This window comes from Pristiophorus japonicus, chromosome 12, assembly GCF_044704955.1.
Source record: "Pristiophorus japonicus isolate sPriJap1 chromosome 12, sPriJap1.hap1, whole genome shotgun sequence".
NCBI classification, from domain to species: Eukaryota; Metazoa; Chordata; class Chondrichthyes; family Pristiophoridae; genus Pristiophorus; species Pristiophorus japonicus.
Window position 1 is genome coordinate 60,959,627 of NC_091988.1, and position 27,887 is coordinate 60,987,513.

The following is a 27,887-nucleotide window of genomic DNA, read 5'->3' on the forward strand; positions in this document are numbered from 1 at the left end:
TTTGTTTTAAATTCAAAAATTAAACATTTTTAAAAACGTTTTTTCTTTCTGTCTCTTTACACTTGTTCTTAATCCAATCTTTCTTTCCCTCTATTTTTCTTTCTGTACCTGATTTGACATTGAATTCACCCCATTCTAATTTATATTTCCTTGTTCATATGTCACTTACACTTCACTGTTCAGACCTTGCGCAGTTAATTTCACAATCCTTCAATCTGATTGGTTAAGGAGATACCCAGTTGCTTGTCCTGTTCATTCAGGTCCCAGATACCCTGTAGAGGGCACTGTACCTTTTCCATCTCACCCTTCTGACAACTTGCTGAGCAGCATACAATAGTTATTAAACGGACAAGGGTAAGTCTTCAAGGGCATGTATAAGATTATGAGGAGGCTTGACGAGAAAGCAGGAATGGGGTACTGAAGTTGAATGTTCAGCCATGAACTCATTGAATGGCGGTGCAGGCTAGAAGGGCCGAATGGCCTACTCCTGCACCTATTTTCTATGTTTCTATGTTTCTATGTTTGACCAGTGCAGAGAGGATATTTCCACTAATGGGGGAGACTAGAACTAGAGGGCATAATCTTAGAATAAGGGGCCGCCCATTTAAAACAGAGATGAGGAGAAATTTCTTCTCTCAGAGGGTTGTAAATCTGTGGAATTCGCTGCTTCAGAGAGCTGTGGAAGCTGGGACATTGTATAAATTTTAGACAGAAATAGACAGTTTCTTAAATGATAAGGGGTTATGGAGAGCGGGTGGGAAAGTGGAGCTGAGTCCATGATCAGATCAGCCATGATCTTATTGAATGGTGGAGCAGGCTCGAGGGGCCGTATGGCCTATTCCTGTTCCTATTTCTTATGTTCTTATGTAAGTCTAGCTTACGGCGGGCGCTGTTTGTTGGCTGCCACAGCAATTTTTGGGCCATTATATCTGTGCTGACTCTTTGCTTAGAGCAATCCAAAACTAATTCCGCTGCCCTGTGTTCCCTCCGTTGCTCCGTATCTTCATTTCCTTCGAATATTTATCTTTTCACATAAAAGATGAGGCCCCGTCTGCTCTCTCAGGTGGAGGTAAAAGATCCCTTTGCACTATTTTGAAGAGCAGAGGAGTTATCCCCGATGTCCTGCCCAATATTTATCCCTCAAACAATATAACAAAAACAGATTATTTGGTCATTGTCACATTGCTGTTTGAGCAAGCTTCCTGTGCGCACATTGGCTGCTGCATTTCCTACAGAAATAGTCCCAATATCTTGAGCCTCTTCTCGCAACTATATTTTCTTATACCTAGTATCATCCTGGTAAATCTGCATTATACACGCTGTATGAACATAATGTCCTTTTCTACAAATTGGGTACAGCAGCATAGTGATTATGTTACTGGAGTGATTTTTTTTTTTATTCGTTCCTGGGATGAGAATGTTGCTGGCAAGACCAGCATTTATTGTCCATCGCTAATTGCCCTTGAGAAGGTGGTGATGAGCTGCTGCCTTGTGGTGGTGAAGGTACTCCCACAGTGCTGTAAGGGAGGGAGTTCCAGGATTTTGACCCAGCGACGATGAAGGAACGGCGATATATTTCCAAGTCAGGATGGTGTGTGACTTGGAGGGGAACGTGGAGCTGGTGGTGTTCTCATGCGCCTGTTATCCTTGTCATTCTAGGTGGTAGAGGTCGCAGGTTTGGGAGGTGCTGCTGAAGAAGCCTTGGCAAGTTGCTGCAGTGCACCTTGTAGATGGTACACACTGCAGCCACAGTGCGCTGGTGGTGGAGGGAGTGAATGTTGAAGGTGGTGGACGGGGTGCCAATATAGCAGGCTATGAACATGAATTCAAATCCCAACAAAGCAGTTTGAGAAAAATAAAACCTGGAAATAATAAGCTGGTACTACGAAACGTGACCTTGAAACTGTCGTTTTGTCATTAAAAACCCAACTGGTTTATTAATGTTTACTAATCCCCTTTAGGGAATAAAACCTTACCCTAAATATGGTTCCAGTCAATCAAAAAAAAAAATAAAGGCTTGGATTTATATAGCGCCTTTCACGACCACCAGACGTCTCAAATGCTTTACAGCCAATGAAGTACTTTTGGAGTGTAGTCACTGTTGTAAAATGTAGAAAACGTGGCAGCCAATTTGTGCACAGCAAGCTCCCACAAACAGCAATGTGATAATGACCAGATAATCTGTTTTAGTGATGTTCATTGAGGGATAAATATTGGCCAAGACACCAGGGATAACGTCCCTGTTCTTCTTTGAAATAGTGCCATGGGATCATTTACATCTGAGAGCAGATGGGGCCTTGGTTTAACATCTCATCTGAAAGACAGTGCAGCATTCCCTCTGTACTGCACTGGAGTGTCAGCCGAGATTTTTGTGTTCAAGTCTCTGGAGGTTTTATTTTTCTCAAACTGCTATGTTTAGATTTGAATTCATGTTCACAGCCCGCTTATATTAGCACCTCATCCACCACCTTCAACATTCACTCCCTCCACCACCAGTGCACTGTGGCTGTAGTGTGTACCATCTATAGAATGCACTGCAGCAACTCACCAAGGCTTCTTCAGCAGCACCTCCCAAACCTGTGACCTCTACCACCTAGAAGGACAAGAGCAGCAGGTGCATGAGAACACCATCACCTCCACGTTCCCCCCCATCATCACACAACATCATGACTTGGAACTATATCGCTGTTCCTTCATCGTCACTGGGTCAAAATCCTGGAACTCCCTCCCCAACAGCACTGTGGGAGTTCCTTCACACAGACTGCAGCGGTTCAAGGCGGCAGCTCACCACCACCTTCTCAAGGGCAATTAGCGATGGACAATAAATGCTGGTCTTGCCAGCGATGTTCTTATCCCAGGAACAAATTTTTTTTTAAATTAGTCCAGCAACATAACCACTATGCTGCTGTACCCGATTTGTAGAAAGGACATTATGTTCATACAGCGTTCAAGTCTCTGAAGTGAGACTTGAACCCACAACCTTCTGACTCAGAAGTGAGGGAGCTGCCCACTGAGCCACAGCTGACACTTGTTCTCTCTTTCTTTTTCGGCTCCTTGAACGCAGTTTTTCTATTTATAAGCTGGCTCACCGGCTGATCTAGATGAACTTCCACAATGATCAGACTATTCTCACTGAATTGATCCACCCCCTTTCACTTTGCAGTCAACCACCCAATGCCCTCCGCCTATTCATTAGTACATCAAACCTAATGCGCAATTTATTCTTGAAGGTTTTTGAGGATTCTGCTCACTGGAGCTAATCAACTGGTTTCGGAGCAAAGGGGGGTGGGGACGAGTGGCTGGCCTGCACCCCCACACATGCCTAACTGTAGTGTGTCAATGGAGCAAGTTGTTGGTTTGCTATCTCGGTCAGGATATAGTCTCTCTGATGAGAAGAGCTCAAAAGTAGACAGACAAAGAATGAAAGTTAATGAGCAACGTTGGTTTGTGAATCTCCTACAGGTACGTGCTGGGCCATGAGGCCATGAAGCGGATGAAGAATTCAAGTGTGTTGATCTCTGGGATGCGAGGGCTGGGTGTGGAGATCGCCAAGAACATCATCCTCGGAGGAGTGAAATCGGTCACCATCCACGATGAAGGAAATGCGGAGTGGAACGACCTCTCCTCTCAGGTATGGTGGACGTTTCTATAAACCTCAGCTGCTTCCCACCACCTTGAAGGCTCGAATGCTTCTTATGATCAATGTGCAGTCAATCCACCGAAGGAAAATAAGAGAAATGGTTCCGTTTCTCTTATCTCACCCCCCTGGCAAAAAAGCCAGAGGGGAGATGAGAATCTGTTTTTACACAGCGAGTTATGATCTGAAATGCACAGCCTGAAAGGGTGGAGGAAGCAGATTCAATCGTGACATTCAGAAGTGAATTGAATGTATACTTGACTAGGAATATATTTGCAGAGCTATGGGGAAAGAGCAGAACTTTCAGAGAGCCATCACGATAGGCTGAATGGCTGGCGAAAAGGCCTTTAACTATAATAAGATAGTCACTAATGAATCCAATAAGGAATTCAGGCAAAACACTTCCCTTGAAATATCTGCTTCGACGATTCAAGTTCATTTTTGAAGTGAAGTTTCTGACAGAAAGTACATTAAAACAGTAAAAGCATATTTTTCGACTGGCACGGACATGATGGGCAAAATGGTTTCCTTCTGTGTTGTAATTTTTCTATGATCTGTCAAGGTGCTAAAGAATTTCCTGATTTATCTCTCTCCCATTTTTAGTTTTACCTGACGGAAGAAGATATTGGGAAGAACAGGGCAGAAGTGTCACAACTGCGCCTGGAGGAACTGAATAGTTATGTTCCTGTCTCCTCGTGCACTGGGAAGCTAACTAAACACTTACTGCAGCAGTTCCAGGTAAAGTAGAAACATCACCCTGTTTAGGGGAGAAGAGTTCACTTAGAAACATAGAAACATAGAAAATAGGTGCAGGAGTAGGCCATTCGGCCCTTCGAGCCTGCACCGCCATTCAATGAGTTCATGGCTGAACATGCAACTTCAGTACCCCATTCCTGCTTTCTCGCCGTACCCCTTGATCCCCCTAGTAGTAAGGACTACATCTAACTCCTTTTTGAATATGTTTAGTGAATTGGCCTCAACAACTTTCTGTGGTAAAGAAATCCACAGGTTCACCACTCTCTGGGTGAAGAAGTTTCTCCTCATCTCGGTCCTAAATGGCTTACTCCTTATCCTTGGACTGTGACCCCTAGTTCTGGACTTCCCCAACATTGGGAACATTCTTCCTGCATCTAACCTGTCTAAACCCGTCAGAATTTAAACGTTTCTTGAGATCCCCTCTCATTCTTCTGAACTCCAGTGAATACAAGCCCAGTTGATCCAGTCTTTCTTGATATGTCAGTCCCGCCATCCCGGGAATCAGTCTGGTGAACCTTCGCTGCACTCCCTCAATAGCAAGAATGTCCTTCCTCAAGTTAGGAGACCAAAACTGTACACAATACTCCAGGTGTGGCCTCACCAAGGCCCTGTACAACTGTAGCAACACCTCCCTGCCCCTGTACTCAAATCCCCTCGCTATGAAGGCCAACATGCCATTTGCTTTCTTAACCGCCTGCTGTACCTGCATGCCAACCTTCAATGACTGATGTACCATGACACCCAGGTCTCGTTGCACCTCCCCTTTTCCTAATCTGTCACCATTCAGATAATAGTCTGTCTCTCTGTTTTTACCACCAAAGTGGATAACCTCACATTTATCCACATTATACTTCATCTGCCATGCATTTGCCCACTCACCTAACCTATCCAAGTCACTCTGCAGCCTCATAGCATCCTCCTCGCAGCTCACACTGCCACCCAACTCAGTGTCATCCGCAAATTTGGAGATACTACATTTAATCCCCTCGTCTAAATCATTAATGTACAATGTAAACAGCTGGGGCCCCAGCACAGAACCTTGCGGTACCCCACTAGTCACTGCCTGCCATTCTGAAAAGTACCCATTTACTCCTACTCTTTGCTTCCTGTCTGACAATCAGTTCTCAATCCATGTCAACACACTACCCCCAATCCCATGTGCTTTAACTTTGCACATTAATCCCTTGTGTGGGACCTTGTCGAAAGCCTTCTGAAAGTCCAAATATACCACATCAACTGGTTCTCCCTTGTCCACTCTACTGGAAACATCCTCAAAAAATTCCAGAAGATTTGTCAAGCATGATTTCCCTTTCACAAATCCATGCTGACTTGGACCTATCATGTCACCTCGTTCCAAATGCGCTGCTATGACATCCTTAATAATTGATTCCATCATTTTACCCACTACTGATGTCAGGCTGACCGATCTATAATTCCCTGTTTTCTCTCTCCCTCCTTTTTTAAAAAGTGGGGTTACATTGGCTACCCTCCACTCGATAGGAACTGATCCAGAGTCAATGGAATGTTGGAAAATGACCGTCTATTTCCAAGGCCACCTCCTTAAGTACTCTGGGATGCAGTCCATCAGGCCCTGGGGATTTATCGGCCTTCAATCCCATCAATTTCCCCAACACAATTTCCCGACTAATAAGGATTTCCCTCAGTTCCTCCTCCTTACTAGACCCTCTGACCCCTTTTATATCCGGAAGGTTGTTTGTGTCCTCCTTAGTGACTACCGAACCAAAGTACTTGTTCAATTGGTCTGCCATTTCTTTGTTCCCCGTTATGACTTCCCCTGATTCTGACTGCAGGGGACCTATGTTTGTCTTTACTAACCTTTTTCTCTTTACATATCTATAGAAACTTTTGCAGTCCGTCTTAATGTTCCCTGCAAGCTTCCTCTCGCACTCTATTTTCCCTGCCCTAATCAAACCCTTTGTCCTCCTCTGCTGAGTTCTAAATTCCTCCCAGTCCCCAGGTTCACTACTATTTCTGGCCAATTTGTATGCCACTTCCTTGGCTTTAATACTATCCCTGATTTCCCTTGATAGCCACGGTTGAGCCACCTTCCCTTGAGTCCATTCCCGAGGGTGGCATAAGCCTGCTGAGAAATTAAGTCCTTTTCTAATGAGCGCTTGTTGATTCCACCCTAAGTAAACTAGAGGTGATCCAAAACTCGGCTGCCCGTATCCTAACTCGCACCATGTCCCGCTCACCCATCACCCTGTGCTCACTGACCTACAATGGCTCCTGGTTAAGCAACATCTCGATTTCAAAATTCTCAGCCTTATTTTCAAGTCCCTCCCTATCTCTCTCTAATCTCCTCCAGCCCCACAAACCCTGTTGATGTCTGCGTTCCTCTAATTCTGCCCTCTTGAGCATCCCTGATTATAATCATTCAACCATTGGTGACCATGCCTTCTATTGCCTAGGCCCCAAGCTCTGGAATTCCCTCCCTAAACCTCTCCACCTCTCTGTCTATCTTTCCTCCTTCAAGACGCTTCTTAAAACCTACCTCTTTGACCAGATTTTTGGTCACCTGCCCGAATTTCTACTTTTGCAGCTCAGTGTCATTTTTTATCTCCTAATACTTCTATGAAGCGCTTTGGGATGTTTTACTACATTAAAGGCACTATATAAATACAAGTTGTTGTTGTAATGGCATCCTGAATCATGCCCAGGCTACAGCTTCACCAGTGTTTCCAACTGTATTATCGGGCATGCTGACACTAACCAAGGAGAGTTCCCTCAAAATCCTCGGTTCACAATTCCATTTGACCTTCTTGGCCCCAGATTGAGAATTTTATTTCCTTCACCAACATCATTTTTTTTCTCTAGTTACACACATTTACACTTCCACCCAGCCAACGACTGGGCCATTCCTCCATCAGCACCTTGACAAAGCTGTCCACCACTGGGGATTTACCTCGCGTCACAGTGTAGACTAATTGCCAGAGACCTATTGCCGTGAATAGACAAGAACTCCATTATCCTTGTACCGTGCGAGTACCAGGATGGTAGAAGGTGAACATGACAGACCTTGGACATTCTTCATCTAGCAATTCTCATGTCCAAGAGTAGCCTCACTAATGCCTCACAGAGTTCAGTGTTGCCAACGCTTGCGGTCCTCAAAGGCAGGCCTGGTGCAGCGTCCAAACGAGAGTCTGAAGGCGGAGCGGAAGCAGTTGTGTGCTCGTTTGCCTCTCCTTCAGCACCTCATGAAGACTTCTGCTTGGACCCCTACATCAGGGCTCCCCTTAGGCAATTACAAGCGTCAACAGCACTGGGACCCACTCATTCATGTGAACATTCCACTCGTCCTGACCACTGTTGTTGGGTGTGGTGGCACTTTTAGTGCACTTTGTACAGCAGGCATCTCAAAGCACTGGAGAAATGCCACCAACGCTGCCACCGCAAAATCTTGCAAATCCATTGGCAGGATAGGCACACCAACATCAGCGTTCTCTCTCAGGCCAACATCCCCAGCATCGAGACATTGACCACGCTCAATCACACCGCTAGACAGGCCACATTGTCCGCATGCCCGATACTCAACTCCCGAAACAAGCACTCTACTCCGAGCTAAGTCACGGCAGGCGAGCCCCAGGAGGGCAGAGAAAACGCTTCAAGGACACCCTCAAAGCCTCCTCAGAAAAAAATGCAACATCCCCACCGATTCTTGAGAATCCCTGGCCCAAAACTGCTCAAAGTGGAGGAGAAAGCGCCGAACACTTTGAGTCTCTTCGCCGGGAGCACACAGAAGCCAAGTACAAAGAGTGGAAGTAGCTGTGTTATCAGGTGACTGATCAGCAATCCACACACTGAAAGTTGTCTTTTTAGACAGTCCCCCGGAGTCAAGGATAACTTGCTTCCACACTAAAATGAGTTCTAAGGTGACTGATCATCATAGGCAGTCTCTCGGAATCAAGGAAGACTTGCTTCCATTCTAAAAATGAGTCCTTAGGTGGCTGAACAGCCCAATACGAGAACCACAGTCCCTGTCACAGGGTGGGTGGGACAGGTTTGCCGCACGCTCTTTCTGCTGCCTGCGTTTGATTTCTGCATGCTCTCGGCGATGAGACTCGAGGTGCTCAGCGCCCTCCCGGATGCACATCCTCCACTTAGGGTGGTCTTTGGCCAGGTACTCCCAGGTGTCAGTGAGGATTTTGCACTTTATCAGGGAGGCTTTGAGGGTGTCCTTGCAGCGTTTCCTCTGCCCGCCTTTTGGTTCGTTTGCCGTGAAGGAATTCCGAGTAGAGCGCTTGTTTTTGGAGCCTCGTGTCTGGCATGAGAACTATGTGGCCTGCCCAGCAGAGCTGATCAAGTGTGGTCAGTGCTTCAATGCTGGGGATGTTGGCCTGGCCGAGGATGCTAACGTTGGTGCATCTATCCTCCCAGGGGATTTGTAGGATCATGCAGGGACATCGTTGGCGGTATTTCTCCAGCGACTTGAGGTGTCTACTGTACATGGTCCATGTCTCTGAGCCGTACAGGAGGGCGGGTATTACTACAGCCCTGTAGACCATGAGTTTGGTGGTGGATTTGAGGATCTGATCTTCAAACACTCTATTCCTCAGCCGGCCGAAGGCTGTGCTGGCACACTGGAGGCGGTGTTGAATCTCATCGTCAATGTTCTTGTTGATAAGAGGCTCCCGAGGTATGGGAAATGGTCCATTACAGACCCAATCCACGTGGATCTTGACTGAGGGGGCAGTGCTGTGCGGCGAGGACAGGCTGATGGAGGACCTTTGTCTTACGGATGTTTAGTGTAAGGCCCATGCTTTTGTATGCCTCAGTAAATACGTTGACTATGACTTGGAGTTCAGCTTCTGAATGTCGCAGGCGTCGTCCGCAAACTGTAGCTCGACAACAGACGTTGGGGTAGTCTTGGACCTGGCCTGGAGTTGACGAAGGTTTAACAGGTTCCCACTGGTTCTGTAGTTTAGTTTCACTCCAGCGGGGAGCTTGTTGACTGTGAGGCGGAGCATGGCAGCGACGAAGATTGAGAAGAGGGTTGGGGCAATGACGCAGTCCTGTTTGACCCCAGTACGGATGTGGATTGTGTCTGTAATGGATTCATTGGTTAGGATCACGGCCTGCATGTCATCGTGGAGCAGGTGGAGGATGGTGACAAACTTTTGGGGGCATCCGAAACCGAGGGGGACGCTCTATAGACCCTCGCGGTTGACAGTCAAAAGCCTTTGGAAGGTCGAAGAATGCTATGCATAAGGGTTGGTGTTGTTCCCTGCATTTTTCCTGCAGCTGTCGCACTGTAAAAATCGTGTCCGTTGTGCCCCGTAGGGGACGCAATCCGCACTGTGATTCCGGGAGGAGCTCCTCAGCCACAGGGAGAAGACGGTTGAGGAGGACTCTAGCGACGACTTTCCCAGTGGCTGATAATAGGGAGATTCCTCTGTAGTTGCCGCATTTGGACTTGTCCCCTTTTTTAAAGATGGTCCAATCACTGCATCTCTGAGATCTCCCGGCATGCTCTCCTCCCTCCAGATGAGAGAGATGAGGTCATGTATTCGCGCCAACAGTGCCTCTCCGCCATACTTCAGTGCCTTAGCGGAGATTCCATCCGTTCCCATCGCCTTGTTGTTCTTAAGCTGTCTTATGGCTTTTTCTACCTCGTGCTGGAGTTTTACTGAGGTGGTGGCGGGATGGAGTCAAGAACACTCGAATCAAAGGCAGAGTCTCGATTGAGGAGATCTTCGAAATGCTCCTTCCAGCGGGCCCTGACTGCCTCGGTGTCCTTGATGAGTGTTTCCCCATTCTTGGCCAGCAGCGGGGTGGGGCCTTGGGTGTTTGGACCGTAGGTGGCCTTGACTGCGATGAAGAATCCTCACACATCATGGCTGTCGGCCAGCTGTTGTATCTCCTGCGCTTTCTCCATCCACCACCTGTTCTTTAGGTCCCGGGTTTTTTGTTGGACCTCAGCCTTAAGCCATCTGTAATGCTGTAATGTTGAACCAAAGTTGACCTGCGTTCTGGATCCTAATCACCTTGCACAGAGCAGTCATGAAGAGCATACACTGATGCATAATGAATGCTAATGGAACAAATCCCACAATAGTCCAACTATCTACTCAGATTAGGGACCGCTGTAACTAGCTGTGTCTGGCAAGTGTGGCGCACTATTGCTCATGACCGGAAGGTAGTGGTGTCCTCTATTCGTAAAGGTACCGCACGTCCATCAGAAAGTGAGCTAAGTCTACCTCGTCCATGGATTCGTCCAGCTGCAGAGAAAAGTACTGGCTGATAATGACACGCTTCACTAATTGAATTAGGACATCATTGGCCATGTCATTCATTCAACGTGACACTGTGTTGTTTGATAATGGCATTAACTGAATTAATATTTGGGGCTTTTCTCCAAGCTTTAGTGCTTACCATGTCTGCAGCCACATGTAGCATTAGTTCATTGATAGATAGAGAGAAACTGTTCCTGTTGGCAGAAGGGTCGAGAACCAGAGGATACAGATTTACGGTGATTGGCAGAAGAACCAAAGGCGACATGAGGAAAACTATTTTAGGCAGCACTGCCTGAAAGGGTGGTGGAGGCAGATTTAATCTTGGCTTTCAAAAGGGAATTGGATAAGTGCCTGAAGGAAAAAAAATTGTAGGGCTGCGGGGAAAGGGCGAGGGAGTGGGACCGGCTGAAGTGCTCTTGCAGAGAGCTGGCATGGGCTCAATGGGCTAAATGGCCTCTTCCTGTGCTGGAACCATTCTATGATTCAGGTATTATAATGGCTGTATAATCCATAGAGTATCCTCTGATCTTTAATGCTGGTAGTTTGAAAGTGCTTTTGTATTCTTTTTATTCCAGTGATGATAGTGACTTCTGCGCTGCGCTCTCTTCCTTTTAATGGATGTCTGACGACAGTTCTAATGGAGCGTGACGGCATACACTGTGTGGAGACAGACTGGATGCTGTTTGTTACCATCAGTAAGACTGACCCTCAATCTGGGATAAGACCCAGTACTTAAAGCAGAGTTTCTGTAGGGAACAGTCCCATTCATAGAATCAGAGAAATTTACAGCACGGAAGGAGGCCATTCAACCCATTGTGTCCGCGCCGGCCGACAAGGAACTATCCAGCCTAATCCCATTTTCCAGCTCTCGGTCCGTAACCCTGCAGGTTACGGCACTTCAAGTGCACATCCAAGTACTTTTTAAATATGGTGAGGGTTTCTGCCTCTACAACCCTTTCAGGCAGTGAGTTCCAGACTCCGACAACTCTCTGGATGAAAAAAGTTCTCCTCAAATCCCCTCTAATCCTTCTACCAATTACTTTAAATCTATGCCGCCTGGTTGTTGATCTTTCTGCTATCCACTCAATCTAGGCCCCTCATAACTATATACACCTCAATTAAATCTCCCCTCAGCCTCTTCTGTTCCAAAGAAAACAACACCAGCCTATCCAATCTTTCTTCACAGCTAAAATTCTCCAGTCCTGGCAACACCCTGGTAAATCTCCTCTGCACCCTCTCTAGTGCAATCACATCCTTCCTGTGATGTCCTGCTTGTATCTCCAAATGGTCTTTTGATCCTTGGTTCCGCACCGGCAGTTTTAAAATAAAATACAAGAACATATGAAGGCCATGGGGGAACTAATTGGACGTACACTATCGAAAATGTGCATAAAGTATCTGAACGGCCAATGAAATCTGGAACGAGGTCCAATTTGGAACCGCACTTATATGGTCCCCGGCTCTTGAGTCTGTTGTGTCACGAGAGCTTGTCCCGACAGCAGATTTACAGACAACAACAACAACCTGTATTTATATAGCGCCTTTAATGTAGTAAAGCATCCCAATTTTGGGCTTTGGTAACTGCCAGTGCCGCCTGTTCCCTGCAGGCTGAGTCACTTACACTGAGGATTCCAGCTGATGGAAGGGAGAGCTGTGTGCATCTGCTATTGGCTGCACTCCTCGAGTGTAACATATCCCCTCAGCAGCCGAGCACCAATCACAGTGCGCTGCGCACCCGGCTGCGGAGCGTTTCCCGACCTGATTCCAAGCGCGTAAAATGTTTTGAATTCTCCTCTCAGGTGGTTGTGCTGACCGATTCCTCGCTGGAGGAACAGCTGCAGTTCGGACAGTTCTGTCACGAGAGGAGCATCAGGTTCATCGTGGCGGATACTAAAGGCTTGTTCAGGTAAGGGCTCCTTCCCCGTTTGCCCCGTTGATTCGATCTTCATCTGTCATCGCTAGAGATGTACTCTGACGGAAGGCTGGGTACACAAACACTATGGCTATTGTGTTCCTAACACAGATGAGACTGCAAACAAGTAACAGTGACCTCAGTCTTTATTAAGACACTCTAGAGTGAGTAACAGGCTTTAGGGACTGGCTTGTATACAGTGCTCCCAAGGGATGCTGGGATCCCTTGGGACTTCAAGGGATGCGCTCCCTGGTGGCGGAACATGGGCGTGCAGGCTTTACAGATACACAACATCACCCCCCCCCCCCCCCCCCAAAGTCAAAGTGAAAACTATTTACAAGATGAGGCGGTCGGGAGCCTTTCTTTCCCTGGTGGACCGCCTTGGTACAAATGTCTGTTCTGGTGTGTTGGCTGTGCCCTCGCTGGGCTGGCGTGTTGTTGGCACTGCAGGGCTGTTCGGTGAGCCTGGCCTTGCTGGGCTGTTGGGCGTGATAGGTTCGATTTCCTGGTCCGGCGTGGTGTCGTTGATCCTTTGGGTGTGTGTTGTGGGCTCGAAAAAGGTGGTGTTTGCTGTGGGTTGTTCAGGGCAGTCTGTGAACCGCAGCCTCGTTTGGTCCAAATTTGTCCATTGTCTAGTTTGACTACAAACCCCCTACTCCCTTCTTTAGCTATCACTGTGCCCGCGATCCATAGTTTAGCACATACACAGGGTCATTTAGATCAATTTCCCATGACACAGTGGCATGACCATCATTTACATTTTGTTGCTGCCGCCTGCTCTCTACCTGACCATGCAGGTTGGGGTGAACCAGCAAGAGTCTGGTTTTAAGTGTCCTTTTCATGAGTAGCTTAGCCGGGGGCACCCCTGTGAGCGATGGGGTCTCGTGCGGTAGCTGAGTAGTATTCGGGACAGGCGAGTTTGGAGTGAGCCTTCTGTGACTCATTTGAGGCTCTGTTTGATTTTTTGGACTGCCTGCTCTGCCTGCCCATTGGAGGCTGGTTTAAACGGGGCCGAGGTGACATGTTTGATCCCATTGCGGGTCATGAATTCTTTAAATTTGGCACTGGTGAAACATGGCCTGTTGTCACTGACCAGTATGTCAGGCAGGCCGTGGGTGGCAAGCATGGCCCTCAGGCTTTCAATGGTGGCGGTGGCGGTGCTTCCCAACATTATTTCACATTCAATCCATTTTGAAAAAGCATCCACCACCACCAGGAACATTTTACCGAGAAACGGGCCCGCATGGTCGACATGGATCCTTGACCATGGTCTGGAGGGCCAGGACCACAAACTTAGTGGTGCCTCTCTGGGCGCGTTGCTCAACTGAGCACACCCGCTGCATTGCCGTACACAGGACTACAAGTCAGAGTCGATACCGGGCCACCACACGTGGGATCTGGCTATCGCTTTCATCATTGCTATACCCAGGTGTGTGCTGTGGAGATCCAAGATGAACGTTTCCCTGCCCTTTTTTGGTAGCACTATGCGGTTACCCCACAACAGGCATTCTGCCTGAATGGACAGCTCATCCTTTCGCCACTGGAACGGCTTAATTAGCTCTTGCATTTCAACGGGGATGCTGGCCCAGCTCCCATGCAGTACACAGTTTTTTTTTTACTAGGGACAGCAGAGGATCTTGGCTGGTCCAAGTCCTAATCTGGCAGGCCGTGACAGGTGATTTATCATTTTCAAACGCTTCCATGATCATCAACAAGTCTGTAGGCTGCGCCACCATCAACAAGTTTGCAGGCTGCGCCGTTTTCATCCCCGTGGTGGGCAACTGAGAGCATCCGCACAGTTCTCGGTGCCTGGTCTGTGGCAGATTGTATAGTTATAAGCGGATAGCGCGAGTGCCCACCTTTGTATGCGGGCTGCGGCATTAGTATTTATCCCCTTGTTTTCAGTGAGCAGGGATATGAGGGGCTTGTGATTGGTTTCCAGCTCAAATTTGAGGCCAAACAGGTACTGATGCATTTTCTTTACCCTGAACACACACGCTAATGCCTCTTTCTCAATCATGCTGTAGGCCTTCTCGTCCTTAGACCAGCTCCTGGAAGCATAAGCAACAGGTTGCAATTTCCCCGCAACGTTAGCTTGTTGTAATAAACACCCAACTCCTTACGACGACGCATCACATGCTAGCACGACTGTTTTACATGGGTTATCCAATACAAGCAGCTTGTTGGAGCATAAAGTGTTTCTGGCTTTCTCAAAAGCAATTACTTGTTTTTTTTCCCCATACCCAGTTCTCACCTTTACGCAATAACACATGTAAGGGCTCTAAGAGGGTGCTTAACCCCGGTAGGAAGTTACCAAAATAGTTGAGGAGTCCCAAGAACAACCGCAGCTCCGTGACGTTCTGTGGCCTGGGTGCGTTCCTGATAGCATCTGTTTTGGCGTCTGTGGGCCGAATGCCGTCCGCCGTGATCTTTCTCCCCAAAAACTCCACTTCTGTTGCCATGAAGACACATTTCAACCTCTTCAACTGCAGCCCTACGTGATCCAGTCGCGGGAGGACCTCCTCCAGGTTTTGTCGGTGCTCGATGGTGTCCCAACCCGTGACCAATATGTCATCCTGAAAAACCACCGTGCCTGGTACCGATTTGAGTAGGCTCTCCATGTTTCTCTGGAAAGTCGCTGCAGCCGACCGAATTCCAAAAGGACATTTGTTGTAGATGAACAGTCCCTTGTGTGTGTTGATGCAGGTAAGGTCCTTCGAAGACTCCTCCAGTTCCTGCGTCATGTAGGCTGAAGTCAGGTCGAGCTTGGTGAATGTCTTGCCTCCTGCCAGCGTCGCAAATAGGTCGTCTGCCTTAGGTAGCGAGAAACGATTAATGGTTACTTTATAATCGCCGCAAATCCTGATAAGTTCTTTGTTGTACATTCTCAGTTTCGTGTGGATGGGGCTCAGGGCTGGTCTGAGTGCCTTGTTGCACCACAATCTCAAACATCTTTTTACTCATGATGGATTGGCTAGTGCCAGTGTCCAGTTCCATGGCTACGGGTAAGCCATTCAATTTTATGTTTAGCATTATAGGTGGACATTTCGTCTCAAATGTGTGCATCCCGTGTACTTCAGCATCTGCCTCCTCTCTCTGAGGCTCAAAATTGCTTTCGTCTACCATGGACCGATCTTCCTGTGCCACGTGGTGGTTAGCAGGTTTTGCAGAGCTTGCAGCTTGTCTGCAAGCTCGTTGGAGGTGCCCTATTGTTCCACGGCTCTTGCAAACATACCCTTTGAAGCAGCATGAATAGGCTGAATGGAAGCCTCCACAACACCAACAAGGTGTGAATTGCCTTGCATTCATCCTTTGTTGCGGACTCTGAGTCAGCTGGGTCACCTGAGGCCTGATGGCAGTTGCAGACGCGTGGATTCTGCCCTGTACATTTCTGCTCGCAAACACAGTTCCAGTTAATTTATGAACATTGCTAGCACTTGTGTGCTGAGAGATTTGTTTGGTGTTATCACTGGTGGACATAAACGCCTGTGCTATTGCAATGCCTTACTGAGGGTCGGTGTCTCTACAGTCACAAGTTTTTGTAGGATGGTCTCGTGGCCAATGCCCAGTACAAAAAAGTCTGAGCATCTGCTCCAGGTAGCCATCAAACTCACATTGTCCTGCAAGTCGCCTTAGCTCAGCGACGTATCCCGACACTTCCTGACCTTCAGATCGCTGGTACGTATAGAACCGATACCTCGCCATCAGCACGCTCTCCCTCGGGTTAAGATGCTCCCGAACCAGTGTACACAGCTCCTCATCTGACTTATCTGTAGGTTTCACTGGAGCCAGAAGATTCTTCATGAGGTTGTAGGTCGGTGCCCTGCAGATCATGAGGAGGACCGCTCTCCTTTTTGCAGCGCTTCCTTGTCCGTCCAGTTCGTTGGCTACAAAGTACTGGTCTAACTGTTCAATATAGGCTTCCTAGTCCTCCCTCTCTGAGAACTTCTTGAGGATGCCCACAGTTTGCTGCATCTTTGCATTGGATTCATATACTCGTCGCCAGTTATTGTGTTCAGATGAGACTGCACACAGGGAGGTTAAAGTAACAGTGACCTCAGTCTTAAGACACTCCAGAGTGAGTAACAGGCCTTTGGGGCCGGCTTGTATACAGTGCTCCCAAGGGATGCTGGGATCCCTTGGGACTTCAGGGGATGCGCTCCCTGGTGGCGGAACATGGGAGTGCATGCTTTACAGATACACAACAGCTATGTTACTGGATTAGTCTCTTCTTTCGTACAGTAGTACTAATCAAACGTCAATATCCAAGTTGGATATCCAAGTCAAAGCTTCTGGTGTAACAGCGTGGATATCTTGTCGGCTGCCTGTGAATTTCCTCTGAGGTCAATGCTCAATGATGTGCTTTAAGATCTGATTAGGAGTTCCACAGTTGCATGATGGGGATGCTGTAATCTTCCATCTATGGAGAAGCTGGCAGCATCCACCGTGACCGGTTCTGAGGCAGTTGATGGTTGTTCACTGTTTGCGAGGAAGCTTTGATCCTTCAGGTTGTACTGTGGAGTCCTCTATAAGGAATCCATTCTGTCTGTTGCAGTTCTTCCAAGCATTGCGCCATCGGTCATCACGGCTGAGGAGAGATCGCTGAAAGGCTTCGGCGACGGTCCAAAATGGCCTTCTAGATTTGAGACGGGTTGGTGGTAGATTGTTCAGATCGGCCTGGATCGGCATGTCTTTGCTGGTATAGCGGTTGTATTCTCTGCAGACTGCATATTTGCGGCATAGGTTTGGTGAGGCGATGTTACCAAGCACGGGCAGGCAAGGTGTCGGTGCCGATAAAAGCATACTGGTACTGGACTAGTAATCCAGAGGCCTGGAATAATAATCCAGAGACGTGAGTTCAAGTCCCACCACGGCAGCTGGGGAATTTAAATTCAGTTAATTATGTAAATCTGGAATTACAAAGCCATTATCAGTAAAGGTGACCATGAAACTGGATCGTTGGAAAAACCCATCCAGTTCACTACTGTCCTTTCGGGAAGGAAATCTGCCGTCCTTACCCGGTCTGGCCTATATGTGACTCCAGACCCATAGCAATGTGGTTGACTCTTAACTGCCCTCTGAAATGGCCTAGTAAGCCACTCAGTTGCACCAAACCGGCAAGACAAATTCATCACTGTGGGAGTACCTTCACCACACGCACTGCAGCGGTTCAAGAAGGCAGCTCACCACCACTTTCTCAAGGGCAATTAATGCTGGCCTTGCCAATGACTCCCACATCCCGAGAACGAATAATCAAAACAAAAAAATTAAAGCTCCTTTTGAAGTTTATTTTCTTCTTCTCCTTGGGATGTTTGTGTTGCTGGCAACGCCAGTATTTATTGCCCCTCCCTAGCTGCCCTGATAGCTATATAGTGTCAGCCGTGGCTCAGTGGGTAGCACTCTCGCCTCTGAGTCAGAAGGTTGTGGGTTCAAATACCACTCCAGGGACTTGAGCAAATAAATCAAGGCTGACACTCCAATGCAATGCTGAGGGGGTATTGCACTGTCGGAGGTGCCATCTTTCGGATGAGACGTTAAACCGAGGTTCTGTCTGCCCTCTTGGGTGGACATAAAAGATCCTGTGGCATTATTTCTAAGAAGAGCAGGGGAGTTATCCCCGGTCTCCTGGCCAATATTTATCCCTCAACCAACATAACAAAAACAGATTATCTGGTCATTATCACATTGCTGTTTGTGGGAGCTTGCCGTGTGCACATTGGCTTCCGCGTTTCCCACATTACAACAGTGACTACATTCCAAAATTACTTCATTGGCTGTAAAACGCTTTGAGATGTCCGGTGGTCATTGAAAGGTGCTATATAAATGCAAATCTTTCTTTAGTCTTTCTCTTCTCAGAGCCGGCACAGGCGTGATGGGCCGAATGGCCTCCCTCTGTGCTGTATCATTCTGTGAATTCAGACTGCTGAAGCTGCACCCACATTTTGATTCAGTAACAACTCTGACTTTCTGGTTTATTTAACAGCCAGCTGTTCTGTGACTTTGGGGAGGAATTCGTCGTGACTGACCCGAATGGTGAAGAGCCCGTGCACGCTGCAGTGTTGTGGGTCACTAAGGTAAACGTGCTTCCTTCACGAGTCAGCAACTTGCAGTCTGTCTCGTCTCTTTCCCGCAGAGAGGTGTCACACTCACTTTCTTTGCTGTGAGTGTTAAAATGTCATGAACACGTACAGAAAATAATCAGAAAGGCTAGTGGAATGCTGGCCTTTATATCTAGAGGACTAGAGGGTAGAAGTTATGCTGCAGCTATAGAAACCCCTGGTTAAACCACACCTGGAGCACTGTGAGCGGTTCTGGGCACTACACCTTAAGAAGGATATATCGGCCTTTGAGGGAGCGCAGCATAGGTTTACCAGAATATACCTGGACCCAAGGGTTAAGTTACGAGGAGTGATTACACAAATTAGAGTTGTATTCTGCTATTTAAACAGTTAAGTGGTGACTTTATCAAAGACTTCAAGATATTAAGGGGAACAGATAGGGTAGATAGAGATGAACTATTTCTGCTGGTTGGGGATTCTAGGACCGGGGGGGGTGTGCATAGTTTAAAAAATAGAGCCAGACCTTTCCGATGTGAAATTAGGAAACGCTTCTACACACAAAGGATGGTAGAAGTTTGGAGCTCTCTTCTGCAAATGGTAATTGATGCTAGATCAATTGTTAATTTTAGATCTGAGATTGATAGATTTTTGTTAACCAAAGGGATATGGGCCAAAGGCGGGTAAATGGAGTTTACCTGCTGGCCCTAGGCTGGAACGGGGGGCGGGAGCTAGCCCTGGGCTGGAGGGGGGTGGGGAACTGGCCCTAGGCAGGGTGGGGAGGGGTGAAATGGGGGGGCTGGCCCTGGGCTAGGGGGGATGGGGCTGTCCCTGGATTGGCGGGGGGGGGGGGGGGGGGGGAGGAGAGAGGAGGAGGGAAAGGGGGAGGGGGGGGCCGGCCCTGGGTTGGCGGGGGGGGGGGAGCTTGGTTTAATTGGTTTTGCTCTCAGCCCGTCGGGGCTCGCATGAAGATTGTCAGTGAAACATAAAGCAGCTGCACACCGCTCCCGATTTGCTGTCCTCCCTCTGCTTATGGACTTGGTTGGTAAATACGTTGCACAAACTCAAACGCCAAGCCCTGAAAAGGCTTTTTTTTTTAAAAATCAAACCTAATTGTTCTGATCTTGTTCTTTTTTATTTTAGGACAATCCCGGGCTGGTGACTTGCTTGGACGAATCGAGGCACGGGTTTCAGACAGGGGATTACGTGACCTTCTCGGAGATTCAGGGCATGACTGAGCTGAATAACTGCAAACCCATTGAAGTCCAGGTCAACGGTAAGCAGCTTTCAGTGCAGGGTGCGTCATGCCCCGGGAAACACTAGATGGCAGTACAACCCCACAATGGTATCTGCCAGAACACTTTCAGCAGCAGACAGTAAGCGATGTGATTCATTGATAGTTCTGTGTGGAAAGTTTTTTTTTAAATGTAGGTCAAGTCTTCACTTTTGATCACTCTTTGTATAAAGAACTTCCTAACGTCAGCCCTAAGGTTGCCTCTCCAGTACAGTGCTGAGGGAGGGTTGCACTGTCGGAGATGCCGTTTTTCAGATGAGACGTTAAACCGAGGTTCCGTCTGCTCCCTCAGGTGGATGTAACCGATCCCACGGCACCGTTTCGAAGAAGAGCAGGGGAATTATCCCCGGTGTCCTGGAAAATATTTATCCCTCAATCAACGTCACTAACATACATTATCTGATCATTATCACATTGCTGTTTGTGGGAGCTTGCTGTGCACAAATTGGCTGCCACATTTCCTACATTACAACAGTGACCACACTCCAAAACTACTTCACTGGCTGTAAAGCGCTTTGGGATGTCCGGGGGTCATGAAAGGCGCCATATAAATGCAAGCCTTCCTTCCTTCCTTTTTTTCTTTCTAATATGAACTTGTGTCTCCTTATCTGTTGTGGCTTAATACTAAGTGGATTTCTAGATATATTTTAACAATACAATTTACCATCTTGCTATAAGGGGACTTGATGGGCTGAATGACATTTTTCCTTGTCTCTCTAATCATACAGCACAGAAGGAGGCCATTCGGCCCATCGAACCTGTGCTGGCTCTTTGAAAGAGCCGTCCAATTAGCCCCACAGCCCTGCAAATTTTTGCTTTCAAGTATTTATCCAGTTCCCTTTAGAAAGTTACTATTGAATCTGCCTCCAACACCCTTTCAGGCAGCGCATTCCAGATCGTAATAATACGCTGCCTAATTTTTTTTTAATTCTCCTCATCTCCCTCCCCCTCCCCCGTTCTTTTGCAATTGAACTGAAATCTGCATCATCTAGTGACCAACTCTCCTGCCACTGGAAACAGTCCCCCCTTTTTATTTTAACGTATTTTTATTTTCTCTCTTTTATTCAAAGCAACAATATTAGGGCTGATTTTGCCAATGCAGGCAGCCCTGCCCACTGGCGAATCAAAGGATTGTGCCCACGGAATCTCGATGTACATCGCAGCTTCACTCCTGCTACCAGTATGGGCATTTGTAAAATCTGACTTTATTTCTTTTTAATATTGCAAGTTTTAAATGCTGCTATCCTTCTCTTTCCAGTAGCATTCCATAAAAACATAAGAAATAGGAGCAGGAGTAGGCCCTATGGCCCCTCGAGCCTGCTCTGCCACTCAATAAGATCATGGCTGATCTTCGCTATCCCCATATCCCTAGAGCCCAAAACTCTATCCATCTCAACCTTGAATATCCTCAAAGACTCAACATCTACAGCCCTCTGGGGCAGAGAATTCCAAAGATTTACAACCCTCCAAGTGAGGAAATTCATTCTCAAATGGCCAACCCTTATCCTGAGACTGTGCCCCTTAGTTCTAGACAGTCCAGCCAGGGGAAACAACCTCTCCGCATCTACCCTATCAATTCCCCTTGGAATCGTGTATGTTTCAATGAGATCACCTCTCATTCCCTTGGTCTCCCGCTTTCACTTTTCCTTTTCCTTTTCCGTCCACTTACAGCTCTTTATTGTGTGATTTTAGGTCCTTACACCTTCTCGATCTGCGACACGACTGGCTTTAGCGATTACGAGAAAGGCGGAATTGTGACAGAAGTGAAAATGCCGCAGAAGTTGACATTTGTAAGTAAACTCCGTGTTTCCACTTTGGCCATTCTGTGTCAGCTTCGCAATCTCCTCAGTGTGCAGGGTAGGGGTAGCATAATGGTTATGTAACTAAATTGGACCAGCATCACATTCCCTGGCAGGGCTGTGACGTGATGTGACGTGACGTGCTGTCACGTTCCCAGGCCCGCACCTTGAGCTGGCCTCCGACGATGCTACACAAAGATTGGAACAATCCTGATTGATATAAACAGGGAGAGTGGAGCACAGAGGACATCTCCTCAGATCAGGTCCCCAAAAAAGTTTGTGTAGATGCCTTGATAATTCAACAGCTTTTTAAATTAAAATAAATATGGATTGTTTCTGCTCCACCCCCCAACCACAATCATTGCCCTGCTGTAAGTGGCATTTTGCGAGTTACTGACGTGAATTTATCAGTCATAAGCCCATCCTGTTCCTCCCTCCTTCCATTCCAAGAGTATCTTCATCTCAAGAACATTAAGAACAGGGCTAGGCCATTCAGCCTCTCGGGCCTGCTCTGCCATTCAATGACTGATCTACTACCTAAATTCCATTTTCCCACCTTGGCTCCATGTCCCTTGATGCCCTTGCATAACACAAATCTATCGATCTCAATCTTGAAATCTCCAGTTGTCTCAGAATCCACAGCCTTTTGGTGGAGAGAGTTCAAAATATCCACCACCTTTTATGTGGAAAAAGTGCTTCCTGATTTCCCTCCTGAATGGCCGAGCTCTAATTTTAGGATTACGTTCCCTTGTTCTGGATAACCCCACCAGAGGAAGTCGTTTCTCTTTATCTGTCAGCTGTGGCTCAGTGGGTAGCACCTTTGCCTCTGAGTCAGAAGATTGTGGGTTCAAGTCCCACTTCAGGGGCTTGAACACAAAAATCTAGGCTGAAGGAGCGCTGCACTGTCAGAGGTGCCGTCTTTCAGATGAGACATTAAACTGAGGCCCCGTCGGGTGGATGTAAAAGATCCCATGGCACTATTTTGAAGAAGAGCAGGGGTGTTATCTCCGGTGTCCTGGTCAATATTTATGCCTCAACCAACATAACAAAAACAAGATTATCTGGTCATTATCAAGTTGCTGTTTGTGGGAGCTTGCTGTGTGCAAATTGGCTGTAAAGTACTTTGAATTGTCCAGTGGTCATGAAAGGCGCTATACAAAGGCAAGTCTTTTTCTTTACCCTATTGAAGATCTTTAACATTTGAAACATCTCGATCAGATCATCCCTCAATTGACTATACTCAGGAGAATACAAGCTGAGTTTAGGCAACCTGTTCCCATAATTTAAGCCCCAAAATGCTATGAAACCTTTTATGTCAAGTTCATCGAACTACGAGAGGCAGTGGTTTGGGGAGTTTGCATGCTCTTTTGGCACCGTTGCGGTGGTTTTAGTGTGGCTCACTGCTGTTGTGGCGAAGGTTGCCGTGGTTTCGGCGTGGGCAACGTGTTGGCGTGTCCTTGGTCAATGCCCTGACTGAGACCGCGGGTGGTTCAGTGAGCCGTTCGCAGGCCAGGGCCTTCTGCTGACTCTCGTTTTCTTGCCCACAGAAACCCTTGAAGGAGGCGCTGCAGGAGCCGCAGTATCAGATCACAGACTTCGGGAAGATAAACCGACACGGAACGCTGCACATCGCGTTCCAGGCTCTCCATCGGTTCATGAGGGAGCACGGCCGTCTCCCCAAACCCCGGGGACAGGTGAGCAAAACCATTACCTGCAGGTGGCAGTGATCCATGGATAGACAGCACCTCCACTCATCAGACATCTCTGCACTGCGCTACAGAAATTAATCGAGATATTTGTCGACACTGGCGTCACTGTTAGCCGTGGCCCAGTGGGTTCCATTTTCCCACCTTGGCTCCATGTCCCTTGATGCCCTTGCGTAACGCAAATCTATCAGTCTCAATCTTGAAATCTCCAGTTGTCTCAGAATCCACAGCCTTTTGCTGGAGAGAGTTCCAAATATTCACCACCCTTTGTGTGGAAAAAGTGCTTCCTGATTTCCCTCCTGATTGGCCGAGCTCTAATTTTAGGATTACGTTCCCTTGTTCTGGATAACCCCACCAGAGAAAGTCATTTCTCTATCTGTGGCTCAGTGGGTAGCACCCTTGCCTCTGAGTCAGAAGGTTGTGGGTTCAAGTCCCACTCTAGCGACATGAGCACAAAAATCTAGGCTGACACTCCAATGCAGTGCTGAGGGAGCACTGCACTGTCAGAGGTGCTGTCTTTCAGATAAGACATTAAACCAAGGCCCCGTCTGCCCCCTCAGGTGGACGTAAAGGATCCCATGGCACTATTTCAAAGATGAGCAGGGAGTTATCCGCGGTGTCCTGGCCAAGATTTGTCCCTCAATCAACATAACAAAAAAAAAGGATCTGTTCATTATCACATTGCAGTTACTGGGAGCTTGCTGTGCACAAAATTGGCTGCCGTGTTTCCTACTTTACAGCAGTGACTGCACTTCAAAAGTACGTAACTGGCTGTGAAACACTTTGGATCATCCTGTGCTTGTGAAAGGCTCAGTAACAAAGCATGTCTTTCTTTTACCCAGAAGGACATTGCAAATGTTGATCCTTGATTTCCCATCCTTCATTGAAATCCCTCACCTCAAGAGCAAATCTAGTCACCAATATATTGCTCTTGTCTCGTTGACGAGCAGAAGTTAAAATAAAATGTATATTTAAGTTGTATTAACCGATGATGCTCCCTGTTGTTGTTTCTCTTCAAGGTCGATGCGGAGCTCTTAGTAGACATCGCAAAGAAGCTGAGTGAGGACGTCCCGTCTATCATAGGCGAAGAGCCCCTGGATGAGGACGTGGTGAGAAAACTGGCCTACGTTGCTGCGGGCAACCTGAGCCCCATTAATGCATTCATTGGAGGTATCGCTGCACAGGAAGTGATGAAGGTGAGCGAGAAGCGAAGCCGATTACCGACACTTTGCGACACGGGAGGGTTCGATTTTAGTTTGGAGCTGCACCATAAAGTGGTAGGACGCGGGTCAGATCTCGTGATCTTCGGTCACAAGCACAGCCATGATACAACAAGTGGGGCTTTTCTTCTGATGGGATGGGGGGTGACGAGAGAAAGATCAGCAGAGGCTTAGCCTCAGGACATTGCGTGATAACAGCTTGCATTCATTGAGGCTTGGGAATGGTTTGCCGTGGAGGAAGATTTGAATGGTCTCTTGGTAATCCACACCTCACGGGCTCTGTGTCGGACCTGGTCTGGTTGTAGGGTAGGGCCTCCTGCTCTGGGTGTAGGACCGAGCCTCCCGCTCTGGGTGTAGACCAGGATCTCCCGCTCTGGATGCAGGGCCGAACCTTCCACTCTGGGTGTAGGACCGAGCCTCCTGCTCTGGGTGTAGGCCAGAATCTCCCGCTCTGGGTGCGGGACCGAGCCTCGTGGTCTGGCTGTAGGGTCAGGTGTCGGTGCAGGTTCGAGCCTCTTCTTCAAAGCTGCTTTTAAACAGGTGTTAATTCAGAGTCTGGAAGTCAGTGTTGGTGAGCTGGGCGCCAGCGTTTTTGCTGCTTTCTGTAGCCCGATGGCAATCTCTTTGAGCCACATTTATCCAGATTAAGGGAAGTGGATTCAACAACTTAAACACCAGGAGCCAACCCATGGAGCAAGGCCTCCCAGAATCTGAATAAAAATAACAGCATACAGGCAACCGAAATCTTGGTTAATAATGTCCCCCTGGTGATGTCCTCACCGTCTTTCACCCCTCTATTGACCATGGCCCTTGCTTTATTTCAGGCCTGTAGTGGCAAGTTCATGCCACTCAACCAGTGGATGTACTTCGATGCACTCGAGTGTTTGGCTAAAGAAAATGAAGAAATCCTTTCAACTGCAGAAAGCTGTCAGCCTGTAAGTGTCAACAGGATCACACTCTACCTACAACTGGTTCACTTTAACTCTCCATGAAGAACATTTCTCCATGAGGCCTTCATGTAACTAAATGCGCTATTGATGAATGAGTTGGAAAGAAAGAAAAAAAGACTTGCATTTATCTAGTGCCTTTCACAACCACCAATGTCCCAAAGTGCTTTACGGCCAATTAAGTACTTTTTTTTGACTTGTGGTCACTGTTACAATGTAGGAAACGCGGCAGCCAATTTGCGCATAGCAAGGTCCCACAAACAGCAATGTGATAATGACCAGATAATCTGTTTTAGTGATGTTGGTTGAGGGATAAATATTGGCCATGTCACCGGGGATAACTCCCCTGCTCTTCTTCGAAATAGTGACATGGGATCTTTTACATCCACCTGAGAGAGCAGACGGGGCCAGGGTTTAACTTCTCATCAGAAAGGCGGCACCTATTGAATCATAGAAATTTACAGCGCTGAAAGAGGCCATTTCGGCCCATCGTGTCCGCGGAGGCTGACAAAGAGCTATCCAGCCTCATCCCACTTTCCAGCTTTTGGTCCGTAACCCTGTAGGTTACGACATACCAAGTGCGCATCCAAGTACTTTTTAAAATGTGGTGAGGGTTTCTGTCTCTACCACCCTTTCAGGCAGTGAGTTCCAGACCCCCACCACTCTCTGGGTGAAGAATTTCCCCTCAAATTCCCTCTAATCCGCCTACCAATTACTTTAAATCTATGCCCCCTGGTTGTTGCCTCCTCTGCTAAGGGAAATAGGTCCTTCCTATCCATTCTCGGCCCCTCATAATTTTATACACCTCAATAAAATCTCCCCTCAGCCTCCTCTGTTCCAAAGAAAATAAACCCAGCCTATCCAATCTTTACTCATAGCTAAAATTCGCCAGTCCACTCCTCTGTATCCTCTCTAGTGCAATCACATCTTTCCTGTAATGTGGTGACCAGAACTGCACGCAGTACTCTAACTAGTGTTTTATACAGTTCAAGCATAACCTCCCTGCTCTTGTATTCTATGCCTCGGCTAATATAGGCAAGTATTCCGAATGCCGCCTTAACCACCTTATCCGCTACCTTCAGGGATCTGTGGCGATGCACTACAAGGTCCCTTTGTTCCTCTACACTTCTCAGTATCATACCATTTAATGTGTAGGCCCTTGCCTTGTTAGCCCTCCCCACCTCCTGAAAGTGCAGCACTCCCTCAGTACTGCACTGGAGTGTCAGCCTAGATTTTTATGCTCAAGTCCCTAGAGTGGGACCTGAACGTACAACCTTCTAACTCAGAGGCAAGTGTGCTACCCACTGAGCCACGGCTGACACTGTAGGAACATAGGAGCAAGAGTCGGCCATTGAGCCTCTTGAGCCTGTTCAATGAGATCATGGTTGATCTGTATCTTAACTTTTTTTACCCACCTTGGCTCCATATACCTTAATATGCTTGCCTTGCAAAACTTTATGGATGCCAGATGTAAAATGATTGATTGAGCTGGCATTTACTGCTTTTTAATGGGAGAGAGATCCATACTTTGGGAATTAGCATTTCCTAACTTCTCTCCTGAATGGCCTGGGTCTGATTTTAAGTTTTTATGTCCCCTTAGCCTAGACTGCCCCAACCAGCGGAAGAAGTTTCTCTCTCTCTACCCTATCAATTCTTTTTCAAAATCCTAAAAACCACAATCAAATCACCTCTTAACCCTCGATATTCTGGGAAATACAAACCTAGTTTATGTAATTGCTCCTCATAATCTGACTCTTGGAGCCCTGGTAATGTTCTGGTGAATCTGCACTGCCCTCTTCCCTAGGTCAATATATCCTGTCTGACATGCAGTGCCCAGAACTGCACACTGCACTCCAGATGTGGTCTAACCAGGGCTTTTTATAGCTGCAGCAAAACATCCTCCTCTATGTTCCAGCCCGCTACTTATAAAGGCTAACATTCTATTGGCCTTTTTGATTATTTTTTATACCTGCCCACTACATTGTGTTCTGTGTACACGGACCCCTAAATCTCTTTAGACCTGTACTGTTCTTAGCTTTTCACCATTTAAATAATACTCAGATCTAATCTTTTTTTGTCCAAAATGGATGACCTCATATTTACCACTGTCAGCCGTGGCTCAGTGGGTAGCACTCTCACCTCTAAGTCAGAAGGTTGTGGGTTCAAGTCCCGCACTAGAGACCTGAGTGCAAAAGCTGGGTTGACACTCCAGTGCAGTGCTTTTTCAGATGCGATGTTAAACCGAGGCCCCTCCTGCTCTCTCAGTTGGACATAAAAAAATCTCATGTCACTGTTTCGAAGAAGAG

At 47.4% G+C, this 27,887-nt stretch overlaps 1 protein-coding gene across 2 annotated transcripts in view; it reads left to right on the forward strand.

Annotated features, from left to right (window-relative positions):
- LOC139277286 (ubiquitin-like modifier-activating enzyme 1) overlaps window positions 1-27,887 on the forward strand; it is a 355,737-nt gene that overhangs the window by 18,102 nt on the left and 309,748 nt on the right. For both annotated transcript variants that reach the window (XM_070895554.1, XM_070895555.1), the window contains exons 3-11: window positions 3,463-3,631; window positions 4,241-4,375; window positions 12,447-12,553; window positions 18,543-18,633; window positions 19,759-19,891; window positions 21,602-21,699; window positions 23,256-23,402; window positions 24,434-24,610; window positions 25,459-25,569. In XM_070895554.1, the coding sequence (XP_070751655.1) occupies window positions 3,463-3,631; window positions 4,241-4,375; window positions 12,447-12,553; window positions 18,543-18,633; window positions 19,759-19,891; window positions 21,602-21,699; window positions 23,256-23,402; window positions 24,434-24,610; window positions 25,459-25,569 (1,168 nt within the window). The remainder of the gene's footprint in view (window positions 1-3,462; window positions 3,632-4,240; window positions 4,376-12,446; window positions 12,554-18,542; window positions 18,634-19,758; window positions 19,892-21,601; window positions 21,700-23,255; window positions 23,403-24,433; window positions 24,611-25,458; window positions 25,570-27,887) is intronic.